The sequence below is a fragment of the Typopeltis vanoorti genome, chromosome 12, assembly GCF_054136105.1.
Source record: "Typopeltis vanoorti isolate ZY-2024b chromosome 12, IOZ_Tvanoo_1.0, whole genome shotgun sequence".
NCBI lineage: Eukaryota > Metazoa > Arthropoda > Arachnida > Uropygi > Thelyphonidae > Typopeltis > Typopeltis vanoorti.
In genome coordinates, this window is record NC_143560.1 from 84,190,555 (window position 1) to 84,216,286 (window position 25,732).

Consider the following 25,732-nt stretch of genomic DNA (forward strand, 5'->3'; position numbering starts at 1 on the left):
CTAAGTTCACAAGACAGTTGACATTTTCAATGAATCTGCCTATTTTCATTGTCTTTGTCTTTTTATTGCTGACCTTCATACCATATCTATTACAACAGTTATTCAATTTAGTCAGGGAATCTCGCAGACTTGTAGCAGATTTATTTAGAAGTATAACATCGTCCGCATAACGCAAAGAGCTGACATCATCATCTTCAATTTTCATATCATGTTTAATACCACTTTCCTTCATAATGTGGTCCATATAAATAATGAATAACAGAGGGGGGATAATGTACATCCTTGTCTCACACCGGATTTAACATTAAACTATCTTCCTGTACTTCCTTCAATTCTAACTGCTGACTTACAACTCAAATAAAGACGAAGCATTGCTTGATATAATGCCCCATTGACACCATATAACTGTAGGGTATTGAATAGCTTCTCTCTTGGTGCCTTCTCATATGCCTTTTCCAGATCGACAAAACTTAAATATAGATCTTTGTTATATTCCCATGCTTTCTGAACTATTTGTCGTAAAGTGAAGATCTGATCCTGACAGCCTCTATTTGGCCTGAATCCAGCTTGTTCTTCACCAAGCTTTTCTTCCACAATTCTTCTCAACCGTTTCTCAAGTATACTTGCATAAATGTTGCCAGGAACACTCAGTAGGGAAATTCCTCTGTAATTCTCACATTCAGTTTTATTTCGTTTTTTTAAATATGGGTACTATGAGAGCTCTACTCCAATCATCAGGAATTCTTCCCTCTGTCCAGGCTTTCTGAACTATGCAGTGCAGCCACTGTAAGACTATTATACCACCATACTCCAGCATTTCTGGTCGAACTCCTGTTGCCTTTCTGCACTTCAAGCCTTTGATGGCGTTTTCTACTTCAAGTATGGATATGTATTCCTGACTGAATGCGTGTTGAGTGTTTTTTACCACAGTGATAAAAAATACTGACCAGGCATGCAATCAAGAATACATATCCATACTTGAAGTAGAAAAAGCCATCAATGGCCTGAAATGTGGAAAGGCAGCAGGAGAAGATGATATTCGATAAATGCTCAAATACGGAGGTATAAACGTCTTACAGGGACTGTACTGCATAGTTCACTAAGCTTCTCTTCCACAATGAACTGCAAAGCATTGCATTGTATAAGAGAAGCTTAGTAAAGAAAAAGATGGATTCAGGCCAAATAGAGGCTCTCAGGATCAGACCTCCACTTTACAACAAATAGTTGTGAAGTCATGGGAATATAACAAAGATCTGTATTTAAGTTTTGTAGATCTGGAAAAAAAATATGACAAGGTTCCAAGAGAGAAGCTATTCAAAACGCTACAGTTGTATGGTGTCAGTGTGGGCACTATATCAAGCAATAGTTAGTCTTTATTTGAAGAAAGTGCAGGAAGATGGTTTGATGTTAAATCTGGTGTCAGACAAGGATGTACATTATCCTCCTCTGTTATTCATTATCTATATGGATCACATTATGAAGGAAAGTGGTATTAAACATGATATCAAAATTTAATGTCAACTCTTTGCTTTATGCTGATGATGTTATACTTCTAAATAAATCTGCTACAAATCTGCAAGATTCTCTGACTAAAATGAATAACTGTTGTTATTCATTGGAAGTGATCACTATTTAGTCTTGAGTAGAATAAAACTAAATTTCCTATTGAAAAGAAGAACAATTAAGAAAGTTTTAAAGCAAATAAAAGTTGAGCAGCTCTCAGCTGTGAACTGTAGACTAAAATATTTTATATGGTATGAAGGTTAGCAATAAAATGACAAAGACAATGAAAATAGGCAGAATCATTGAAAATGTTAACTGTGTTGTGAACTTAGAACCTGTGGAACAAGTAAAACATTTCAGCTACTTAGGCACGATTTTTAGTGAAGATGGTAAATTAAATATAGAAATAGACAACGGAATCAACAAAGCTGGTATGGTAGGAAATCAATTGAATAAATTCATATGGAATAAGAGAGAAATTAGTCGAAACACTGAATTAGCTGTATACAAGACAGTGTTCAAACCAGTTTTAACTTATCGATCTGAGAGCAGGGTCAGAAGTAAAACACTCGACCAAAGACTAGAGACCGCAGATATGAGAGTTCTGAGAAAGATTATAGGCGTGAACAGATGGCATCAATGGCAATATCATATTAAAAATGAGGATATTTGGAAAGACCTTGACATTGTCAGCATCCAGGAATGCGTTAGCAGAGCTAATCTCAGTTGGTATGGTCACTTAAACAGAATGGAAAAGGCCAAATTAGCAAAACAAGTGTTCTTTGCCAGGCTGGCAGGGAAAAAACCCTGAGGAAGACCAAGATTCTATTATTATTATTATTATCAACATTTGACCTCCATTGAGTCAGAGGCTCATCGTGGGAGGTACTCATTATTGCATACAATGCTCATCAAACCGCATCTTAAACTAATTCAATGTGTCCACATCCACAACACTCAGGCAATGTATTCCACTCATCAACCAGCCTCCATCCAAAGAACCTACTTCTCACTCCTTTACTAACACCCTCCTTATACAGTTTCCACAATGGCCTCTTGTTCTACTCCCCTCTCCCAATCTATGAAAAATCTTTTCCACGTCTACCTGATAACAACTCTTGACTAGCTTATATGCCTCAATCATATCCCTGGCTCCCTCTTTCTCCTATTTACGAAGCTCTGCAACTTACATTCTCTTAATCCATCATCGTACTTCACATTACAAAGACCAATGACTACCTTTGTGATTCTTCTCTGTACCCTTTCCAACATATCCTCGTCAGCATGAAAACATGACAACCAAACCTGTGCACACTAATCCATATGAGGTCTGATCAAGGCCTTATACAATGGAATCATCATCTCTCTATTTCTGCATGTCAGGGTTCTCCGCATCATTGTCATTATTCGATGTGATTTCTTCACAACTTGTGCAATTTGGCCCCTGAATTTCAGGTCCTTGTCCACCATCACTCCTAGATCTCTCAACTCCTCTACTTCCACTAAAGTTTCCCCACAAAGTGCATACTTTGCATCCCATCTTTGCTTACCGAATCTTAAAACCTTACACTTCACAACATTGAACTGATAGTTCCACTTACCTGCCCATTCATGCAATCTATTCAAGTCCTCTTGTAAAGCATTAACATCAGCTTGACTGTGTATTGCTGTCCCCAGTTTTGCATCATCTGCAAACAGCTGGATATCACTAGTTAAACCCAACCCAATATCATTAACATACAAATTGAATAACAATGGCCCCAAAACAGACTTCTGTGGCACACTGCTGGTGATCTTTCCCTTTTGGAATACTGCACTCCCCATATACAACTCTCTGATACCTATTCGACAGCCAGTCGCCAATCCAACACAGGTCTGTTATCCAATCCCATCTGTTTTAATTTATTTAAGAGCTTGTCTTGTGGCAGTGTATCAAAAGCCTTTGCAAAATCCAAGTACGGCACTGTACATGCATCTCCCTTGTCTAAGGTATTTGTCACCTTCTTATAGTACATAAGAAAGTTAATGAAACATGATCTCCTCTTAACAAACCCATGCCGATAACCAAAGAGAATACTGCTGTTATCAACCCATTTCTGTATCCTACTTCTCACCAATCTCTGCAGTACCTTCACCACAACTCCAGATATACGGACCGGCCTATAATTTGAAGCTACAGCCTTATCACCGCCTTTATGCAGAGGAACAATTTTACCCTCCTTCAACTCCCTTGGAACCTGTGCTGTTGCAAAACTCTTATGAAACATGCATGCCAATCTACTGCTAGTTCCCTGAAACATTCCCTTAAAATGAGTTGTGATTATTATTATTATTATTCAGGCCTCCATGGAGTCAAAAGACTCATCGTGGGAGGTCCTTCCTAAGAACATAAAGTCTGTCAAGACTCATCGAGGGGTGGTCCCCCCTAAGAAACACAAAGTCTATCATACCACTCCTTAAACTCATTGACCATTCTCGCCCTCACCACTCTATCAGGCAATGCATTCCATGGCTCAACCACCCTCCATGCAAAGAAACCACTGCTCACCCTCTTGCTCACAGTTTCCTTTCATAACTTCCAGGGATATGTGATATGTCATCAAATCCAATCGCCTTATTAACATTAAAATTATTTTGATGTTAATAAGGCGATAGGATTTGATATTTCCTCAAAATACCTCCTGCTCACTCACAATTAAGCCATCCTCTCCTATGTCCCCTACACTTTAGTTCCTCATTATTCAGCCCTGATCAGGATGAAACACACTTATAAGTTGACACTGAATACCTCAACAATGTCTTCTACAGCAGTTCCCATTCTACCACTTTCATCCCTTAACTTCATCTTTCCATGATCATTTTTCCTTCTACTTGCCACATATCTAAAAAAACTCTCCACGGTTTTTCTTAGTCTGATTTGCCAATTTTTGCTCATACTCTACTTCTGTTTTCCTTACTAACTGAGTCACTCTCCTGGCTTGTTCTTTATATTCTTAATGTGACTGATTACCATTATTCATCTTGTACTTTCTCCAAAGTACTTTCTTTTTCCAGATTACATGCTTAAGTTACACATTCATCCATTTTACACCTACCTTATTCAGCCTTTTGGCCTTTAGGATACATTCGTACATTGTTGCTGATATGTATTTTTTTGTAAGTTCCCATGCAGCATTTATTTCCTTACCGCTCAACTTGTTCAATGTTATAGCTCCAAGTTGTCTCCTAAGCTTGTCGTAATTACCAGCCTTATAATTCCACATATATTCTTTTCTCGCAAAAGTCTGCACATGACTAGCCACAACACAGGTGATTACTTCATGATCACTTTCGCTAACTATAGGAAAATGTGAAACCCCCCCTCTAACAATTACATCCTCTGATCAGATCTAGAACTCTTGATCCTCGCTTGCCTTCCTTTACGTGCTGCCTGAGACAGTTATCTCTCAAGAATTAGAGAAATTCAATTTCCTCATTCCCAAATGCTATCTATTCATTCCAATCTATACTGCCATAATTAAAATCACCCATAATAATTACACTCCCTTTGTTCACTAATCCAAGCTGTTTATACATTTCTTCATCACCACCTTCCACATTCCCAGCCCTATAGCAGCATCCAACTAAATATGCCTTCCTCTCAACCTCCACGTCACACCACACTGCTTCATAACCATTGCCACTATTTCCCCCTTTCATGTCCACCTTATGTGGACTTAATTCCCCTGCTATCATCAGCAGCACTCCCCTTCCCTTCCTGCCTTTTCTGTCCTCATGAAAAATACTGTACCCTTCCATTTCTATTCCCGTTACAATATCATCTTCATTCAACCATGTTTCACTTATTCCAATGATTTGGGGGGTGAGTAAACTCAATCACTGAAACCATTTCATCCTCTTTCTTTTTGATACTTCTGGCATTTGTAAACAAACACAACATTTCATTTTTAAGTCTATAGCCAGTCCTATCCAAGCCACATGTTGGTTATGATTTCTCCACTACACCTGCCAAATCACCTTTATCACCGCTTACCACATATACCTGCCCAGTCTCCACTTGTCCACCCACATTGCAATATACTCCAACTTCATACACACGTTCACTGCCACTTTCAACATTCACTCTCTGTATTCCATGCTTTCCTGTCCACACAAGCTACCCTCCCCCCCGTTTCCCTGTTCCTCTTGTATTCCTGTTCCCTCTTCCTCTATCACACTACTACTGTTTCCACTGCGAAGCACTTCTGTCTCTTCAGTACCACTCTCCTGATTTTTCTCTTCATCTCTTCATTCTGATCTATTGCACTCATCACACACTATACTTTCATCCAGCAACACTTTCTCCAGCACACACACACACTCCAAAGCCATTTAAATGCAATTGATTATGCCTGTATAATTTCATTCTTCTCTGAAACACATGCCATACATCCACAAACTCCCCTCCCTTCTCCTCACACAGCTCCGCTAGCATACCATTCATGATTTTGGCTCTGTGTTGCAACTCATCATCATCATCATCATACCTGGGTAACACACTGAAAACCTTTCCTACTGCACTGTTATCTTTCACTTTTCTCAATAGTCTCCTGATATTTGTCCTCACATCCTTCTTATGTCCAGTTAAATCATTTGTCCCTGCAATCACAACTAACTCTCTCGCTCGTTTCTTTCTCATGTCCAACACATTAATTATCATACTCATTCTCCCACCCAGATAACAGACCTTATGGACTCTGTCAATAACTAGCCCTCTTATTATGGAGTCTCCATATACTGCTATCCTGGAATCACTCGTCACTTCTTTTACTCTTTGTTCTTTCATTCTGTTTTCTTGCATACTTTCATTAATTTCCACTAGACGCCAACATCACTCAACATATTCTTCGTTTCATTTTTCATTTCCAATATCTGTTTCATTAAATCTTGATGGATACAGGTGGATTGATATACTAAAAAGTGCCTTAGAAGATAGAAATAGAAGATATGACAATGTTGACGCCTTGACAGGTAACAGATTTATTTTTAGGAAAATTGTAGATAGGAAGTTAGTAATGATGTAAATTTTTCATGTAGTCCTATCATATCCTGTACACCCCTTGAGGGTAAATGTCAATAATTTGATGATGATGTTGATGATATTTTTGACTGTAGATCCATGTGTGTTCATGGACTGGTTTGCCTGTTCTGAGTGACAAAAAACCCAAGTTTCGTGGTAAAAAAAAAAACCTCTACATCCACATGAACTGGCAACTCACCTTCAGTTGAAATATAAAGGTTCCTCACATTATGCACAGGAATCGAACCCAGGTCCTTCCGACCAAAGGGCTTTGTCTATACCATCTAAGCTACAGAGGCTCAGATGACATCAGTGGCAAGATCATATTAAAAATGAGGATATTAGGAAAGAATTTGATGTTGTGAGCATTTAAGAATGTGTCAGCAAAGCTAATCTGAGCTGATAGGGCAAATAAACAGAATGGAAAAGGAAATGTTAGCAAGCAAAACAAGTGTTTTTTTTGCCAGAACTACCAGAAAAAGACCCAAAGGAAGACCATTGTCTAGGTGTTGTAAAAATAATCATTATAATTATGAATCGTTTTACAATTGTTTCTTTAGATTAGTATTTTATTAGTTTTGCTTTCATAACACGTATGAGGGTGGTCTAGAAAGTTCCAGCCTCGACCATAGATGGCAACACTATCAGCACAATTTTTTTTTCTAAGTTGATACATCTGCAAGTTGCTGAAATTGCAAGTTATTCTATCAAGTAGTTTGTTTTATACAGCTGTCTGAAGCAAAAGTGTTGTCTGTATCCCTTGAAATGGATAAAATTGAGAATTGTGCAGTTATAAAATTCTTTGTAAAAGAAGGTTTAACGCCAAAAGAAATTCATTCGAAGTTCAGAAAAGTTTATGGGAAATCTTCTCCTTCATTTTCAACAATTAAGAAATGGGATGCCTAGTTTAAACATGACCATACCAGCCTTGAAGATGATCCACATAAAGGACGCCCAAAAAGTGTAACAACACCAGAAATAATTCACCAAGGCAATGATATGGTATTGGATGACCGGCAAATCAAAGTGCGAGAAATTGTTGAGGGTATAGGCATTTCAAAAGAATGTGAGGATGTATTTTGCATGAAGAATTGCAAATGAAAAAGCTTTGCGCAAGATGGGTGCCGCACTTGCTCACAGCAGATCAAAAACACACTCGCAAGAAAATCTCTGAACAGTGCTTGGAGCATTTTAACAGAAAAAAAATAATTTTTTGCATCGATTTATTATTATGGATGAGAGTTGGATTCACCATTACACACCAGAATCCAAACAGCAATCAAAACAGTGGACAGAAGCCGGTTGTTCATCACCAAAGAAGGCAAAGTCGGTTCTATCAGCAGGAAAGGTCATGTCATTGCATTGGTGTTTTGGGATGCTGAAGGCATTTTGTTTATCAATTAACTTGAAAAGGGTAAAACAATAACCGGGGAATATTATTACTATATATTATATTTATTTAACCAGACTAGATGGAAAAATTCATGAGAAAAGAGCCTGGCTGACTGAGTGGTTAGCATATCTGCTCTCCAGCCAAAAGGCTGCAGGTTCGAATCCTGCCGTGGACATGGATGTTTGTGATTGTGGAAATACCAGTGGTGGTGGTGGTGGTCGGTGGTAGATGGTGTTGGTGTAGCTGCAGTCAGTTGGTGAATTGAGGTGGTGGAGACAGAGTTGTACAGCAGGTGTCCTCCCTTGATGAGTCTATGGACTACCTGGAGGTGTCAAATAATAATAATAATAATAATAATAATAACCCGATCTTTTAACACCAGACTAGATGAAAAAATTCGTGAGAAAAGACCCAATTTTCAGAAGAAAAAATCATCTTTCATTAGGACAATGCACCTGCCCACAAAGGTGTTTTGGCAATGGGAAAATTAAGGGATCTGCACTATGAACTGTTGGAACATCCACCCCTATTCCCCAGATTTGGCTCCCTCTGACTTTTATCTCTTCCCAAAACTAAAACTCTTCTTCGCTGGTCAGTGTTTTTCTTCGAATCAAGAGCTAATTGCAGCTGTAGAGGGGTATTTATCAGATCTTACTGAGAACCACTACAGGGACGGGATAATGGTGCTGGACCATCGCTGGAATAAATGTATTAGTCTTAAGGGAGATTATGTTGAAAAATAATAATAATTTTGAAATAATAAATTCGTTTTTTGATTCTTAGGCCGAGAACATTTCAGACCATCCTCGTATAACTGCTACTCGGGATGTGCCCAACATTGATATTAATGTTAAAAGGAAATGTAAAATATTTGAGATGAATGTACTTACCAATATGTCATAGTTGTAATAATTTTCAATGTTCTGTATTGTAATTCACATTTGTTAAGTGTTATGATATCTGTCATTCATCATAAAGAACATTCTCTTTTTGCTAATGACAACTGCATGTTAGCCATTACTAGCCTCTTGCTTGCCACTTAAGTGAAAAAGAGTGCATGTTTATTAAGGAGTTTGATGGGTGATTGACATCTGACTGAAACAAAATTCAGTACCTGGGTAACAGAAAAAACAAAAAAGAAGAGAAAGAAAAGGAAATCTGAGAATTCAGACCACAGAATTTTGTTTTAGGAAGTTTTTAAGAAAATTTGGGAGTTGGAATATATTAATAGAAGTTTTGAAAAAAGAATTGTAGCAAGGTGAATCCTTAGAATGGATGTTTTCAGACCAGTTTATGAATTGTCTGAAATTTATAGAAAAGTGAGACTGTCAACAAGTGAATAGAAAATAAAAGGAGATATTAAATAAATGTTCCCTTTCAACATTCAAGGAAACGCTAAATGAAAAGTTTCATCTTCAGCCTCAAAGACATGGGTGATAATTATTTTATCAGAACAAGTGATGGAATTAGTGAAACCTGAAACTGTAAAGTGGCTTTAATGAAGTGCTCTACTTTGATATAATGAATATAAAGTAATAACAGAAACAGTTTTTTCTCTAGTAATAAATTTGTGATTTGTGAATCTTGAAATAAAGCTGCCTGAGGTAAGAATATTTATACTTTAGTGAAATAGCAAGGATGAATAGAACAATATATGCTAAAATAAGGAAATACTGCATAATCCCATAGAAGTTAATAAGAAGTTTTATTTTTGAAAAAAAGGCCTAATAAAGAACTGACTCGGAACATTTATTGTTTTGTAGGAATTTGTCGTAAAAAACAAACTGCTTGGTCTAGTAGACTGATTAAGTAATATAAAGCAAATCACTAATAGAGTGACTCAGTGAGAGAATGAATTTATCCTTTAAAAATACAGGAGATCTCTAAAGTATAGTTTTAATTTGAAAGGCCTTGAATCCAAATAGTTTCAGAGTTATTAATTTAATTTTATTTACAATGTACATAGTTTTTAGTTTTATTGCAAGTATATTTTTTAATTTGGTCTCAAGTTAATTGTTTCCTGCATTCTAAAAATAACAAAAGTCATTGGACCAACCAGATTGAGCTCTTGTATATTTACCTAATACTCAGTATAAAACAGTCTCTTTACAGAGATATAACATAAATAGCACAGCTGACAGGATTTTTAACATAACTGGAACAGCTGACATGACAACACTGATTAAATAACAGTGCATTGATACAGTCAGATGAAATACCAAATTATAAAATAAGATAATATTGGAGTCTTGAAAGATAATACATTTATTTGGAGGAAAATGCTGGCCTGGTTGGCTGAGTGGTTAGCATATCCGCTCTCCAGCTAAAAGGCTGCAGGTATGAATCCTGTCATGTGAATGGATGTTTGTGATTGTTTTTGAAAATACTAGTGGTGGTGATGATGGTGGATGGAGTTGGTGTAGATGGTGTGGCTGGTGGATGAGGTTGAGTAGTGGAAACAGAGGGCTGTAAAGTAGGTGCCCTCCCTCGATGAGTCTTGGACTCCCTGAAGGTGTCAAATAATAATAATAATAATAATAATAAAAATCATTAATAGGCAGTTAGTAATGATATCCCTTTCTCATGCAGTACTACTGTAATATCCTGTACTCCCTTCCTCTCAAGGGTACATATCAAGCGTTTAATGATGATGAACTTAAGATACTTGTAAGTATACACTGAAAGAATATGAAAAACAAAACAAAAAAAAAACTTAAATTTCCAGTTAATATGGAAGAGTATCATTTTCAAATACCAATAATACTGTCTTAATTTAAATGGTACTTACTTGTTTTAGTACCGTATACAAGTTTTCCTGTTTTACATCAAGTACTATCCTTATGCCTTTATCTGGATTTCGTGTTGCTTCTTTAAGAATAGTATTCTCATGAGTTTTTTTAATATGCCAAAATAATTCACGATATGGTCTGCCATTAGTAAACTGATACAGCTTTATTTTCCAGCCTCTTTTATGAGATTCTTTTAAGAAATCTTGTAGACGAATAACACCTTACAAAAGGAAAATAAATACATCAGTAATAAAATACAACATTCAGCAATTTGCTGTCTCCACCCATATTTCCTAATATATATATATTAGGAATTATAAGTGGAAGATGGTGGGGACTTTGTGGGCTGCAAGTTATGGTAGCTATGAAGACCTATAAATAACCCTGAAAATGACTAAATCTATACTGGCAAAGACTATACTGATGGAAATGGCTGACAAGTTGAATAGAAGAACAAAATGGCAATTAATGATGATTTTTCTCCATGAGACAGAATTTCTTAGTGATATATGAGCATCCTTCATGGAAAGACCTGAATCCTCCCCACATATTGGTAAGGCATATCAGCCCATGCACTGCATGAATGTGCAAGAGAATTGGTATTGCCACTGACGAGGTTGTTCAATCTAAGTCTCAGGCTCTGGCAGGGTTTCAAGGGAGTGGAAAGAGGATAAGATATTATAAAGGTGGCTCCAAGGCAGATGTGGTAAACTACAGACCAACTAATATATCAAGAGTAGTTGTTAAAGTATTGGAAAAGTTGGTGAAAGGTAAAATACAACAATGGGTGAAGATGGATGCGATACTCTATAGTGGGCAGCATGGCTTTGTAAAGATAGGTCCTGTCTTAGTAACTTATTCACATTTCATTTACACATCGTATAAGCTTATCTACAAGAATTATTTGCATTTTATAATAGTGACAGTAAAATTGGATAAAGGTAATGGCTACACCATGATAGTGCTCGACTCTGGCAAGGAATCTGCAGAATACTACACAGAAAATTATTACAAAAACTGGAGAGGATGGGAACGGATATGAGGCTAGTAGTATGGATGGGGGGATGGCTGATGAACAGACATCAGAGAGTGGTATATGGTGGAGGGGAGTCTAGGAGAATGATGATGACTAGTGGAGTACCTCAGGGTTCGGTTCTAGGGCCACGACTCTTTATTTGTATATCGATGACATAGGGAAAGATTTAAGAGGGGATATTCAATTGTTTGCTGATGATACAAAACTGGGGAGAGTAATAGTTGATAAAGGTGATGTAGATATCCTGCAGGATATAAATAAATTAGCATTGTGGGGAAAAGATAATGACTCTCAATTGAATGTAGCAAAATGTAAGGTTATGCACTTTTGGTGAAAAGGTTGAATATGGTGTATCTTATTGATGATATTCGTTTGCAAGAAATTGATGAGGCTAGGGACTTGATAATAGTGACAAAAAGTTCAGAGAGCATATTGCAAAGGTTGGTAAAATAGGCCAATAAATTACTTGGATGTTGAAAAACATACTAACAAGTAAGGATAAGGAAGTTATTATCCATTTTTATAAGGCTATGATTCAGCCACATCTTGACTACTGCAAACAGATGTGGTCCCTTGGGTTTCTTGTGGACCAGGAGGTGGTCGAAAAGATTCAGAGATGAGTGGCAGATCTGTGAAATACTCCCAACAAGGATAGGTTGAAGATTTGTGAGTTACAAAGTTTAGTTCATAGGTGAAAAAGAGAGAACATGATAGAAACTTTTAAGATATTAAAGGGGTTTTATAAAATTCATGCAAGTGAAAATTTTTAATATATGATCAATAGTCAGAAAACTGGGGGGGGGCATCCATGGAAGTTGTGTAGGAGTGTGGTTAGTAGTGGTGTGTGGACCAGATTTCTTGCTTGGAGAGTGGTGAATCTGTGGAATGGATTGATTGCGAGAATTGGTTGCGAGTTCCCTGATGGTGAATGGATTCAAAGAGAGGTAAGATAGCATTGATGTGTGATTTGGGTCTCCCGTGATGAGTCTCCGGACTCCATGAAGATGCAGTAAATATTAATTCCAAGAGCAACACCACCACACACACATAAAGGAAAAACAAGACATAAACCAGATTAGAACCCATGATATTAACTTTTTTAACTACAGGGAAGAGGCTAAGGTGAAAGATTTAATTGGTTTGGCTAAACTAATGACTTGAAAGGTGAAAAATATTGTATGAGAGAAGATATTGTTTTATTATTATTATACCTTCCATGGAGTCATCAGTTTTCTTCAACTGACAACATATTTATCATACTGAATCTTAAAATCCTTAACACTTTACACTCCTTGCACAGAACAACATATATTCTATTCACAGACAATTCTCCATGTAAAAAAAAAACTCTCATAACTTCCAGGGATGGTCTCTGGTTCTTCCCCTCTCGCCTTCTGCTCTTTTTATAATCACCTCTGGATTAACTGGATAAAATCCTCTCACTAACTTAAACATCGCATATCTCTTCTTTTCCTCTTATCTGCCAAAATTTTGCAAGGAGAGCAAAGCCAGCATTCCAAAATCCTGATATTGAGGAATCGACCGTGAGATGCAGTGATTAATACCCTTGGAGGGTAATGGATGGCAATGCTGTAGCCAATGAAGTTCTAACTGAGGTTCGACTATTGCTGTTACTCTCCTGCCATGATCAAAGCTTTAATAGCTCACTTGGGCCTGGCTCCCACTAAAGAGAACTCAAGAAAGGTCGAAACTAATCTGGGTAGTGGCCCTTCCCTTAATGCATAACATAATAGATATCCACAAGGAGATGTATTTTGCATTATGGGAGATACTGAGATAGGAGTGATGTTATCTTGCTCCACCTTTGCAACGAGTTTCCCAGTGTTGTACCACCTTACCCCAGTCCTGAAGATACTTTCAGGTGCAAACTTTGTTTGCTCACTTTTTTTTGAGCCGCTGTAGCTTAGTTGGTATAGACAAAGCCCTTTGGTTGGAAGGACCTGGGTTCAATTCCTGTGCATGACGTGAGGAACCTTTATCTTTCAGCTGAAGGTGAGTTAGCCAGTCTCATATGGACGTAGAGGGTTTTTTCACCCCGAAACCTGGGTTTATTGAGAGGGGGCTACACGATGTGTAGTGTTTTCAGAGCTCCCGAAAGATAAGTATAATTTTGAGTGAAAATTAGAATATAGGTTTAAATCATAACGTAATATTGTCTAATTTTGGTAGCTTGTTGTGTCTGTGTGATTTTGGTGTGAATTCCGTTTTATTTAATTTAGTATTTTAACGATACGTTTCAGAGAATAGCACATGGTGCCAATGCAACGTAAGATAATGGCATCCAAAAAGACGATGCCTTTGTTCAAAAACTGTAATGTGAAGGAGTTTATCCAATGTGATGTGTGTGGGATGTATGCATTCCCAAATGAGGATGGAGTTTGGATTGAAAGTGATAGTGGTGGGAGAATGTGCAGAAAGTGCAAGCAAAGTGAGGAGTTGAGGTATGTGTCAGGTTGTGAGATAGTTATGGTTGAAGAAAGCCAGAATGTGAGTGAAAATAGTGGCTTGATAGGGAATTACGATGTTGTACAAGATGGCAATGAGAGCAGTGATCAAAGAAAAAGTGAAAGCAACTATACAGAGAGAGAAAATGGTTTAAATGATGAAAAAAATGAGGAATTATTTGTTGGGAGTGAGATCGCTAAGTTGCGTGCAGTGATACAAAATGTGCAGCGGCAATTAAAGCACCTGCAAAACTCTTTCCAGAGTGATTCGGTTAATGTAAATAAACAAGTGTTTGAAAGGAAAAATAAGCGTAAGAGTGGGAGAGTTTCGGAAATGAAGGAAAGAGTGTTGTATGGTGACTCGTTATTAAGAGGAGTGATAGATGGAAGTTTAACTAAATCGTACTTACCGGGTGCGAAATTTAAGGATGTAAGTGAGAGTATTAGAGAGCACAAAAACAGAGGGTGAAAGAATTGATAGTTGTGGTGGGTACGAATGAATTGAAAGGAGATAAATTTTTTATGAGAGAGGACTTGCAAGTATTGTTATAGGTAGCGAAAGAAAAGAGTGACAGAGTTAGAATGGTGAGTCTGTTGCTGCGGTATTACAGAGAGGAGTTTAGGAGGAGGGCCATAATCGCAAATGATATTATGCACAGGTTATGCAGACAGTGTGGTGTGGAATTCGTGGACGTGTGGAATGAGTTTGATGGGCAAAAGGATTTATACCAGATGGATGGCCTGCATTTGAATGGATCTGGTGTGTGGAGACTGAAAAAAGTGTTGCTGAATGAAGTGAAAATGGATGTGCAGAACCAGGGAAATTAGAACTAACAAGGAGAGGGGGAAATGGATATGCGGACATCAGTGAGACAGTTGAGTGTAAGAATGTATAATAATGTACCCGAGCCAGTACTAAGGACAAAAAATCGAAATGGGATAATTAGAATAACCCATCAAGATAGGGTGGGACAAAGGGACCTCTACATTTCATGTATACTAATGCCAGGTGTATTAGGAACAAAAAGGAAGAATTTTTGGCTTGATTGGCTCTTCCTGGCAACAGGTTATTGGCATTAGTGAAACATGGCTGACAGAAGATGATGTAGTTAGTTGGATAGAATGTGTAGGTTATAGTGTGTTTAGGAGGGACAGAGAGAATAAAATGGGGGGGGGGTGTTATTGAAGATAGCTGATGAACTGCAGCCAAGGAGAATAGTAGTTGTATCGCAGGATAGTGAAAAGAGCTCATTTGAGGTTATCTGGTATGAGATTGAGACTAATGGAACAAAATGTACAGTTGGTGCTGCTATAGACCACGTGATGGAATAGATGGTGGAGATGATATGCATAAACAAATTGATAAAATGAGTGGAAGGAGGGTAATTATTATGGGGGATTTCAACTATGGTAACATTGATTGGAAGGAGGAAAGGACACACGTGAGGAAGGAACTGGATTTTATTCAATTATTAAGTGATAACTATCTGAGACAGCATGTAATTGAAAATAATAGGGGTGTGAGAGTGCTTGACCTGGTAATAGCATCTGAGAATTTGACTGTAATGAATATGACCACATTGCCACCTATTGGTGAGAGTGATCATAAGGTGAGAGTGATCACACCTTTAGCCACCTGAGAGGTGGCTAAAGGTGTGGAATTTTCGATTAAGACAGGGTATATGTGGAATTACCGTGCTGGCAAGTATGACAAGCTTAGGAGATTGCTTGGATCAATGCTATGGCATGTACAACTGCAAGGGCTGGATGTTGATAGAGCATGGGAAGTGGTCAAGGAGCATTTACAGGAGGTTATGGCTAATTGTATACCTAGGGTCCAAATGGTAAAACAAGTAGGGATTAAATGGATGAATAACACCATTAAGCTTGAGCTGCAAAAAAAGAAACAATTGTGGAGGGAATTTAAATAAAGAGGTGACCTGCAGGCACATGAACGGTATAAAGTGCAGGCCAGAAGGGTAACAAGTGTGGTAAAAAAAGCAAAAACGGATTATGAAAGGAAACTAGCTATGCAAGCTAAAGAGAATCCCAAACAGTTCTTTCAATATGCTGCAAGTAAAAAAAAAAAAAAAAACTGTACGTGGCAAAAACATTTTAAGGAATGACGATGGTAAGGAGGTCACTGAATCAGCCGATATAGTGGAGTTACTGAGCAAGCACTTTGCAAAAGTATATCATCCAGGTGGTGACATTGAAAAAATGAAGGAACCATTAGTTTATACAGGAATTGTGATGAATGAAGTGGAGGTGAATAGTCTATTACAGAACCTTAATGTGAATACATCTGTGGGATTGGATGGTATACCGGCATGGGTCTTGCGTGAAGTGGCTAAAGAATTATCAGTGCCCTTGACTATGTTGTTTAATCTGAGTCTTGGATCTGGTTTAGTCACGAAGGTAGGGAAAGAGGGGAAAATAGTTCCACTGCATAAAGGAGGATCCAAGACAATGGTTGCAAATTACCGACCGATCAGCATATCAGGAGTCGTTGTCAAGGTCTTGGAGAAAGTAGTCGGGGAAAAAATACAGGAATGGATTGATGAAAATGAGATACTGTACAGGGGACAGCATGGTTTTGTGAAGGGTAGATCATGCCTCAGTAACTTACTCAAGTTGTATAACACAGTGACAGCTGAATTGGATAAGGGTAATGGGTTTACAGTGATACTGCTGGACCTGGCTAACTACTTTGACAGGATACCACATGGAATTCTAATCCATAAACTACAACACATGGGAATGGATATAGGGTTGGTGAGATGGATAGGTGGGTGGTTGATGGAGAGATATCAAAGAGTAGTTTATTCAGGAGTAGAGTCCAAAAGATGGCCTGTGACTAGTGGTGTGCCGCAGGGTTCTGTTCTTGGACCACTGCTGTTTAATTTATTCATTAACGATATAGGGAAGGATCTAAGAGGAACAGTTCATTTGTTCACCGATGATGCAAAGTTGGGTAGGGTGATAGTGAATGCAGAAGATATTAAAATCTTGCAGGACGACTTGGATAGATTGGAGTTCTGGGCTAAGGAGAATGGACATCAATTTAATGTGACAAAATGTAAGGTTATGCATTTTGGGATGAAAAGATTAGCAGCAGTATACCACATTGGTGGAACTGTACTCCAGGAGCTTGATGAGGCCATGGACTTGGGAGTGTTGGTGGATAGGGAGATGAAGTTTAGGGGGCACATTGCAAAAGTAGCTAAATCAGCTCATCAACTCACTTGGTTGTTGAAAAATAACTTGACGAGCAGAGACAAGCAAGTTATTGTACTTCTGTTCTGAGCCTTGATAAGACCTCATCTCGACTACTGTGCGCAGATTTGGTCACCTAGGTTCCTTCTTGATGGGGAGGAGGTGGAGAGGATCCAGACGCAAGTGACTAAGATGATAGCGGGTCAATGGAATGAGCCATATGAGAACAGGTTGAAGATTTGTTGGTTGGAGAAATTAGTTGATAGGCGGAAAAGGGGAGATATGATTGAGACATTCAAATTGCTAAAGGGTTTCTATAGGATTAATTCAGAGGATATTTTTGAGATCAGGACTGGTGGTGGGAGAACGAGGGGACACCTAAGGAAGCTGGGCAAGAGTGTGGTTAGCAGGGATGTTAGAGCTGGGTTCTTTACTTTTAGAGTGGTAAATGAGTGGAATAAGCTGCCAGAGTCTGTTGTGGGTGCTATGATGGTGAGTGAGTTCAAGGCAAGGTATGATAGATACTATGAGAATGTCGTATAGTTGTGTGGACATGATGTTTAGGGCCTCCCTCGATGAGTCTAAGGACTCCCTGGAGTCGCCCGTAATAATAATAATAATATAGAATTAGTCACTTGTCTCTGGACCCCCTCCAATGTTTCCACATCACAGTGAAAATCAGGTGACCAATCAGAGCACAATAGTTCAAGTGTGGTGTGACCAGTGCTTTATATATTGGGACAACCACATCCTTATACCCACAGATTAGAGCACTTCTTATCAGAGCAACACTACAATGTAGAGTCTTTGCAACATGCTTTCTAAACTTCAGTCTACCATCAACCATCACTCCAAAATCTCAAATCTTATCCACTTCCTGCAGTACAGCACCATCATATACTATAGTACTATAGTAGAGCCTTATATTTCTGCACTCCAAAATGAACACCTTGCACTTATTTATATTAAAACTACAACTCCACTCCTTTGATCAAGTCTACTCAAATCTTCCTTAAAGGAATTCCCCCCCCCCCAGTTTGTTTCATCAGCAAAACAACTGAAGATCTCCAGTCAGTCCACGTGATATATCATTTACAAACAAGTCAAACAGCAGAGGACCCTGGAGCAAGCCACTAGTTACACTCCTTTACACCAACTTATCATGTGGTAGTCTAACAAACACTTTTGCAAAGTCCAAGATATAACTGCATATGATTCTCCCTTACCTAACAAACTTGTTACTGTATATCATAAAATGCAAGAAAATTACTAAAAACAAGTCCTATATTTTACAAATCCATGCTTACCATCATCATATGTCCATCAACCCAATCCTGTATCCTATTCCTAAACAATCTTTCCAATACCTTAACTACAACAGCAGTTATACAGAGACTGGTCTATAATTTGAAACTTCTTTCCTAGAAAGATTCTTATGGAGTGGTACTATTTTGCATTCTTTTCTCTCCTAGAAATCTAACCAACTAGCAAGAATTAAACAACCAGGTCAAGTGCATAGCCAACTGTGGTGCACATTCCTTAACAATATGTGGTGATATGTCATCCATTCCCAAAGCCTTATTAACATTTAACCCAATCAACACCAGATACACTTCTGATTCTTTCCCTTCCAATTCTCCTAATATCTGCCTTCCATCTATGTATTGCACAGCATCATTTACACTAGTATGATATACACTAATAAAATGCTTGTTCAATAATTCTACTATATCCTTCGCAACTGTTATTCTGTTGCCAGGACAATCTACCAGTGTCAACCTGTCATAATTATTCTTTCTCTTGCTTTCCATATAGAGGATAAATTCCCTTGAATAAAGCTTGGCTTGACCAGCCAATCTCTTCTCATACTGTGACTTTTCTTTTCTTTCCTTCCCATGCTCGTCACCTTCCTAGCCTGCACTTTGTACTCTTCATGGATCTGATCACTACGAAGTCTTCTACCTTCTCCATAGAATTTTCTTTTCCAACTCAGCTTGATTTAACTGTTCATTCCTCCTACTCTATTTACTTGCTTAACCCTTGATATGCAGTTATACCTTGCTTGTGTAGGATACTGCCTAGTGAATTTCCATGCACTGCTAACATGTTTCCTGCTCAGCTCATCTACCCAACATACTGATGCAGACTTCAGAGCGCCCTATAATCACTTGCTTTATACTTCCACATATATCCATTTTTGGCAGTAACTTTCTCTTGTTTCACCACTTCCCAAACAAGTACCTCACGATCACTTTCACCAACCAGTAGCAGCAGCAGTGTTAACACCTCATTAACAAATACATCTTGTGAAGTTATCATGAAATCCAAAACATTAAAGCCTCTAGTGGCTTCAGTAACATGCTGCTTAAGATATTTATCACCTTCTTTTTACATACCCAACCAATTTGTCTAAACATATCATAATCAGTATTCTCTATATTCTCTGGCATATAACAGCAATACTAGCATATTAATTTCAACTCTGATTCAAAATCTGTGCATGCATTATCAACTTCCACACAATTCCTCTGCAATCATTAATAGCACTCCCATCCTCTTTTCAAATTTCTATTCTTCCAAAAAAATTATATATCCTTCCATTTCTATTCCCGACACTGCATTCTCCTCAGACAACCAAGATTTACTTATTCCAATTATCTTTATGCATACTGACTCAATCAAAGCAATAAACTCAGCTCTTATTTTGAATACTTCTTACATTTGTGTACACACATAATAATACCTGTGTCTTTAAGATCATTCTACCAGCACCAACATTCTCTATTCTAGCTGCTATATGACATCTGTCTCTGTAGTCTGACCACTCCCATTTCCCTGATCCTAACTCCAACTCCATTTATAACTTGTTCCTCACCTTTATGCATTCCATCACCTTATGCTGCCTCAACTGCATATCCATCTTCCTCCTGTCATACAATTCATTTAGCTGTACTATCCTGCTTCAATAGTAGACTATGCTACACTGCAGATCATTTGCTACATTAACTTCTTGACTCTGTGCCTTCTCAGAAAATAATAACTTTTCTAAATGCCCAACATCAAACCCATTCAAATACCATCCATTAATTTCTAACCATTCCAACTTTCCTTCAAATTCACTGCATAGATTTACAAACTGAACCCCCTTTGCCTCACACAACTCAACTATCTTACTATTCATTATTTCTGCTCTCCTCAATTCACTATTGTCATATCTGGGCAAAAGGCTAACAGCTTTTCCAACAACACTATTATCCTTTACCTGCTGCAACAACTTCCTCAAGTCTCTATTAACATTCTTTCTTTCATCAACAAGTCACTTGGGCCCACAACTACTACTAATTTTTATGCCGACTCTTTCCTTCTCTGCAATGCATCAGTTATCTGTTTAATTGTTCCACCAGGAGGGCATGTTTTGAGCACTTTATTAGTCATCTCACCTCTAATGATGGAGTTGCCATGCAATGAAATATGATTATCTTTTGACTCTTTCTTCGTAGTAGTAACTTATACCTTCTCATTAGCTAGTCTCCTCTTTAGATGTTAAATATCAGCTTCCAGATGTTTTATTTTACTTTTCATTTTCACTAACTCTTTCCTAAGCTCTTCTACAGTCCACTCTTGTTCCGATTTCTAATCTATCAACATACTTTTCACATATATTAATGCTTTCCTTCTTTTCGTTTATCCTAACAATCCACAAATCGTTCACATTTTTCGGGGCATTAATGAAGCCATTTTCACAATGCACCCACTGGGAAAATTCTGGACAGAAATTGCTCTTAGTGCCGAAGCTTTTCGTGTCGCCAACGTGCGCTTCTTTACGGAAGCCATTTTCAGGTGTAAGAACAAACTAGCAGCAAACGCAACATAAACAAAAACAAAAATTCCAACAACAAACACCACTGAAGGGCAATTGTATCCATATTAAAATAAAATGGAGCACAATTTACGATAAAAAGTCGCACTATGCACTATTTAAAAATGCTTTTTTTAAGCACATCTCAAATCCAACGCTACGTTCCCTCGTGACACACTTTCAGATATAAAAGTGGTATTGGGAAAAAGAAAAAAAAGAAGCAAAAATAAGATTTGATTTTTTTAATTATTTTTTTAATGGCACGGAGACATCATGGATCATACTGCGCCAACACACAGCAGTACATATGGTAGTTTGTTAGACGGAAAGATAAAATATATAAACAAGAGGAAGGAACAGCAATGGGCTCACCTTTATTGCCTAATCTAGCCAACTTTTTTCTTGAACACCTAGAAGAAAGAATTTTCGCTCTTGACCCAAAACCAACAATGTGGCTGTGGCACGTTGTTGCAGTTTGGAGCCACACAGAACCAGAACTCTATGCATTTCTACAAAAAATCAACAACCTACATCCTCGTATCAAATTCCCACTAGAAAAAGAATCATCAAACGGTATTTCGTTTCTTGATGTACACATCCAACATAAAAAAGATGGATCTATTTCCACTTCAGTCTGCCAAAACCAACTTTTTCAGGCCATAATATCCACAATACAGCAGCTCACCATCCATCTCAAAAATATGGCATCATAAAATCTTTAGTAATCAGATAACACAAGATTTGTTCTTCAGAAGAATTTTTAAAACAGAAACTGGAAATTGCCAAAGAAACATTCTTACTAAATGGACATAATCCAATAATAACTCAAAAAAATAATTAACTACTCTCCTATAAATCGACCCAGACAAGAAGAAGCCCACAGGACTCCAATACCATATATTAAACGCATCTCTAAACGTGTGGCAAAAATTATGAAAAAATATCCACACGTTGCTACCTATAAACTCATTAACCAAATTAGCATCTTGCTACCCTCTCCAAAAGACAAACTCTTAACAATGATGCTACCTGGCATACAGGAAGTACTATGCTCGTGAATTGTCTTACTATGAACAAACAGGAAGATTTATAAATAAACGTATCTATGAACATCAAGACCACATCCGTCTCATCAATCCTCATAAATCTGGCCTTGCACAACATGGAATTGAAAACGCTAGCCACAGTATCCAATAGAATACCACTAAGCTGCTACATAGATCTACGAGGGTGGTCTGAAAAGTTCTCAGCCTAACAATGAAAAAACGAATTTATAATTTCAAAATTATTTTTATTTTTCAACATAATCTCTCTTAAGACTAATACATTGATTCCAGTGATGTTCCAGCATCATTATCCCATCCCTGTAGTGGTTCTCAGTAAGATCTGCAAAATACCTCTCTACAGCTGCAATCACTTCTTGATTCAAAGAAAAATGCTTACCAGCAAGGAAGAGTTTTTAGTTTTGGGAACAGACAGAAGTCAGAGGAAGCCAAATCTGGGGAATAGGGTGGATGTTCCAACAATTCATAGTGCAGATCCCTTAATTTTCCCATTGCCAAAACACCTTTGTGAGCAGGCGCACTGTCCTGATGAAAGATGATTTTTTATTTCTGCAAACCGGGTCTTTTCTCACGAATTTTTTCATCTAGTCTGGTTAAAAGATCGAAATAATATTCTTTGGTTATTGTTTTACCCTTTTTCGAGATAATTAATAAACAAAATGCCTTTAGCATCCCAAAACACCGATGCTGACCTTTCCTGCTGATGGAACCAACTTTGTCTTCTTTGGTGCTGAACAACTGGCTTCTGTCCACTGTTTTGACTGCTGTTTGGATTCTGGTGTGTAATGGTGAATCCAAATCTCATCCATAGTAATAAATCGATGCACAAAATCAGTTTTATTCTTGTTAAAATGCTCCAAGCACTGTTCAGAGACTTTCATGCGAGTACGTTTTTGATCTGCTGTGAGCAAGCGCAGCAGCCATCTTGCGCAAGCTTTTTCATTTGCAATTCTTCATGCAAAATATATCCTACACATTCTTTTGAAATGCCTATAGTCTCAGCAACTTCATGCACTTTGATTCGGTGGGCATCCAATACGATATTGTGCACTTGATCAATGATTTCTGGTTATTACACTTTTTGGATATACATCCTTCACATGGATCATCTTCAACGCTGGTATAGCCACATTTAAACTCGGCAGCCCATTTCTTAATTATTGAAGACGAAGGAGAAGAGTGACCATAAACGTTTGTGAACTTTGAATGAATTTCTTTTGGCATTAAACCTTCTTTTACAAAGAATTTTATAACTGCACGATACTCAACTTTATCCATTTCAAGGGATACAGACAACACTTTTGCTTCAGAAGCAGCTGTATAAAACAAACTACTTGATAGAATTACTTGCAATTTCACATGGATGCTTATGACAGATGTACCAACTTAGAAAAAAAAATCGTGCCAATAGTGTTACTATCTATGGTCGAGGTCGAGAACTTTTCAGCCCACTCACGTATATATAAATATAAACGTTTTTATAAAGAAAGTGCTGAAGCCTTACTTCATAGACCTAATTTTAATCAAAATGACTGTCTCACTATACCAAAAGTTTTGGAAATTGTTATCCTCAATTGTATTAAATAAATTTAGATGTTTTATTTTAATTTTAATTAGTTTTAATTTCAGCCCATTAGTTTTAAGACATGAACACGTTACTGCATATGTAGCAGGATTCCAATCTAAACATGCACACCGTTGCTTTTTAATTCAATTAATATTGTTGCTCAAAAATTGTACTGATGATGTCTTATCTGTACCGTAGACAGAGGCAGCCTGTCTCACAGTGCCGCTTAATAAGGGCGCTCATTCAGCCATATTGTGGGTGGTGCTGTATTATGGCGACAAGATATTACCTTAGAAATTGCTTTGAGCAGTGGCAAAACATCTCATGTATATTATGATTATTATTACTGACACCTCCAGGGAGTCCAAAGACTTGTCAAGGGAGGTCATGTACTCTACAGCTCTCTGCCTCCACCACACAATACACCAACAGCATCTACCACACCACCACCACCACTACTACTAGATGTAATATATTTATTTGAAGAATTAAAAATTCTCTCAAAAATAATACAAGAGAAAAGCGGTCCTCACCAAATTTTATCATATATATATATATATATATATATATATATAATCAAAACCTTGTCGAAATTTATCCCAACGAGAGTGAAAGTGAGAAGAGCGGGGTCGAGAGTTAGAAAGTTAGAAAGACTGAATGATAGAGAGGATGTGTCGCGAGATTCAGAAGTTGAATTGGATTCGATGAGGCAAGAAATGAAATGGATGCGGAATGAAATTAAGAGAATTCAGGTCAAAACTGTTAAAATAAATCATGATGGCATGAAAGAGTTAACGAAAGATGAGCGAGTGGTGTTGTATGGCGACTCCATTATTAAAGGTGTGCTAGAGGATAAAATGCATAAGGTATGTTTTCCAGGCGGTAAAATGAGTCGAGTGATTGAGTCAATAGGCACTTTATTGGAGTATTTCATCCTGGACAAGAAGGTTTTAATACTAGAGCGATAGAGCAGGTTCAGGGTTTAGATGTGCAAGAGGAGAGTGTGTTCCAAATCCAAATACTGAGTAATCTGGATACCAGTAAAGTTGTGGGACTGGATGGTATTTCGACACGGGTTTTTAGAGAATGTGCTAAAGAACTGACAACTCCGTTGACCTGGCTCTTTGATAAAAGTCTGACAGCAGGAAAGGTACCCAAGGATTGGAAGGAAGGTAAGATAGTGCCGTTGCATAAGGGCGGTAGCAGACTGGAAGTGTCTATTTATAGGCCAGTTTGTGTGTCATCACTAGTTGTTAAGGTCTTGGAGAAATGAGTGGGGAACTATATACAACATTGGGCAGATGAGGGTAATGTTATCTGTGAGAATCAACATGGATTTGTTAAGGGGCGCTCTTGCTTTAGTAATATGATTGCCTTTTATAATAAAGTGACAAGAGCAGTTGATGAGGGATAAGCATATACTGCCATTTTTTGGGATTTTGCAAAGGCGTATGACAGGGTGCCACATGATAAGCTGATATTTAAGTTACAGCACACATGCGTTTAAATGTTGGATTTGCCAAATGGATTCAGGATTGGCTGTCTGATAGGTATGACAGAGTTGTGTATGGTGGGGCAATATCAAGGAAGTAGAAGGTTACAAGTGGGGCTCAGTAGTGAGACCTGTATTGTTCAACCTTTATATCAATGACATTGTCAATGGATTGCAAGGGGGATATTCAGTTGTTTGCATGATGATGCGAAGCTGGGAAGCGTTATCAATAATAGTGCAGATGTGGCAGCCCTGCAAGAGGATTTGAATAAACTAGACAGATGGGTAA

At 37.8% G+C, this 25,732-nt stretch overlaps 1 protein-coding gene across 1 annotated transcript in view; it reads right to left on the reverse strand.

Annotated features, from left to right (window-relative positions):
* The window catches only part of LOC150100948 (glutamate receptor ionotropic, kainate 2-like), a 369,413-nt gene that overhangs the window by 243,575 nt on the left and 100,106 nt on the right, over positions 1-25,732 (reverse strand). The window contains exon 4 of the mRNA XM_090401147.1: positions 10,744-10,964. Within this exon, the coding sequence (XP_090257273.1) occupies positions 10,744-10,964 (221 nt within the window). The remainder of the gene's footprint in view (positions 1-10,743; positions 10,965-25,732) is intronic.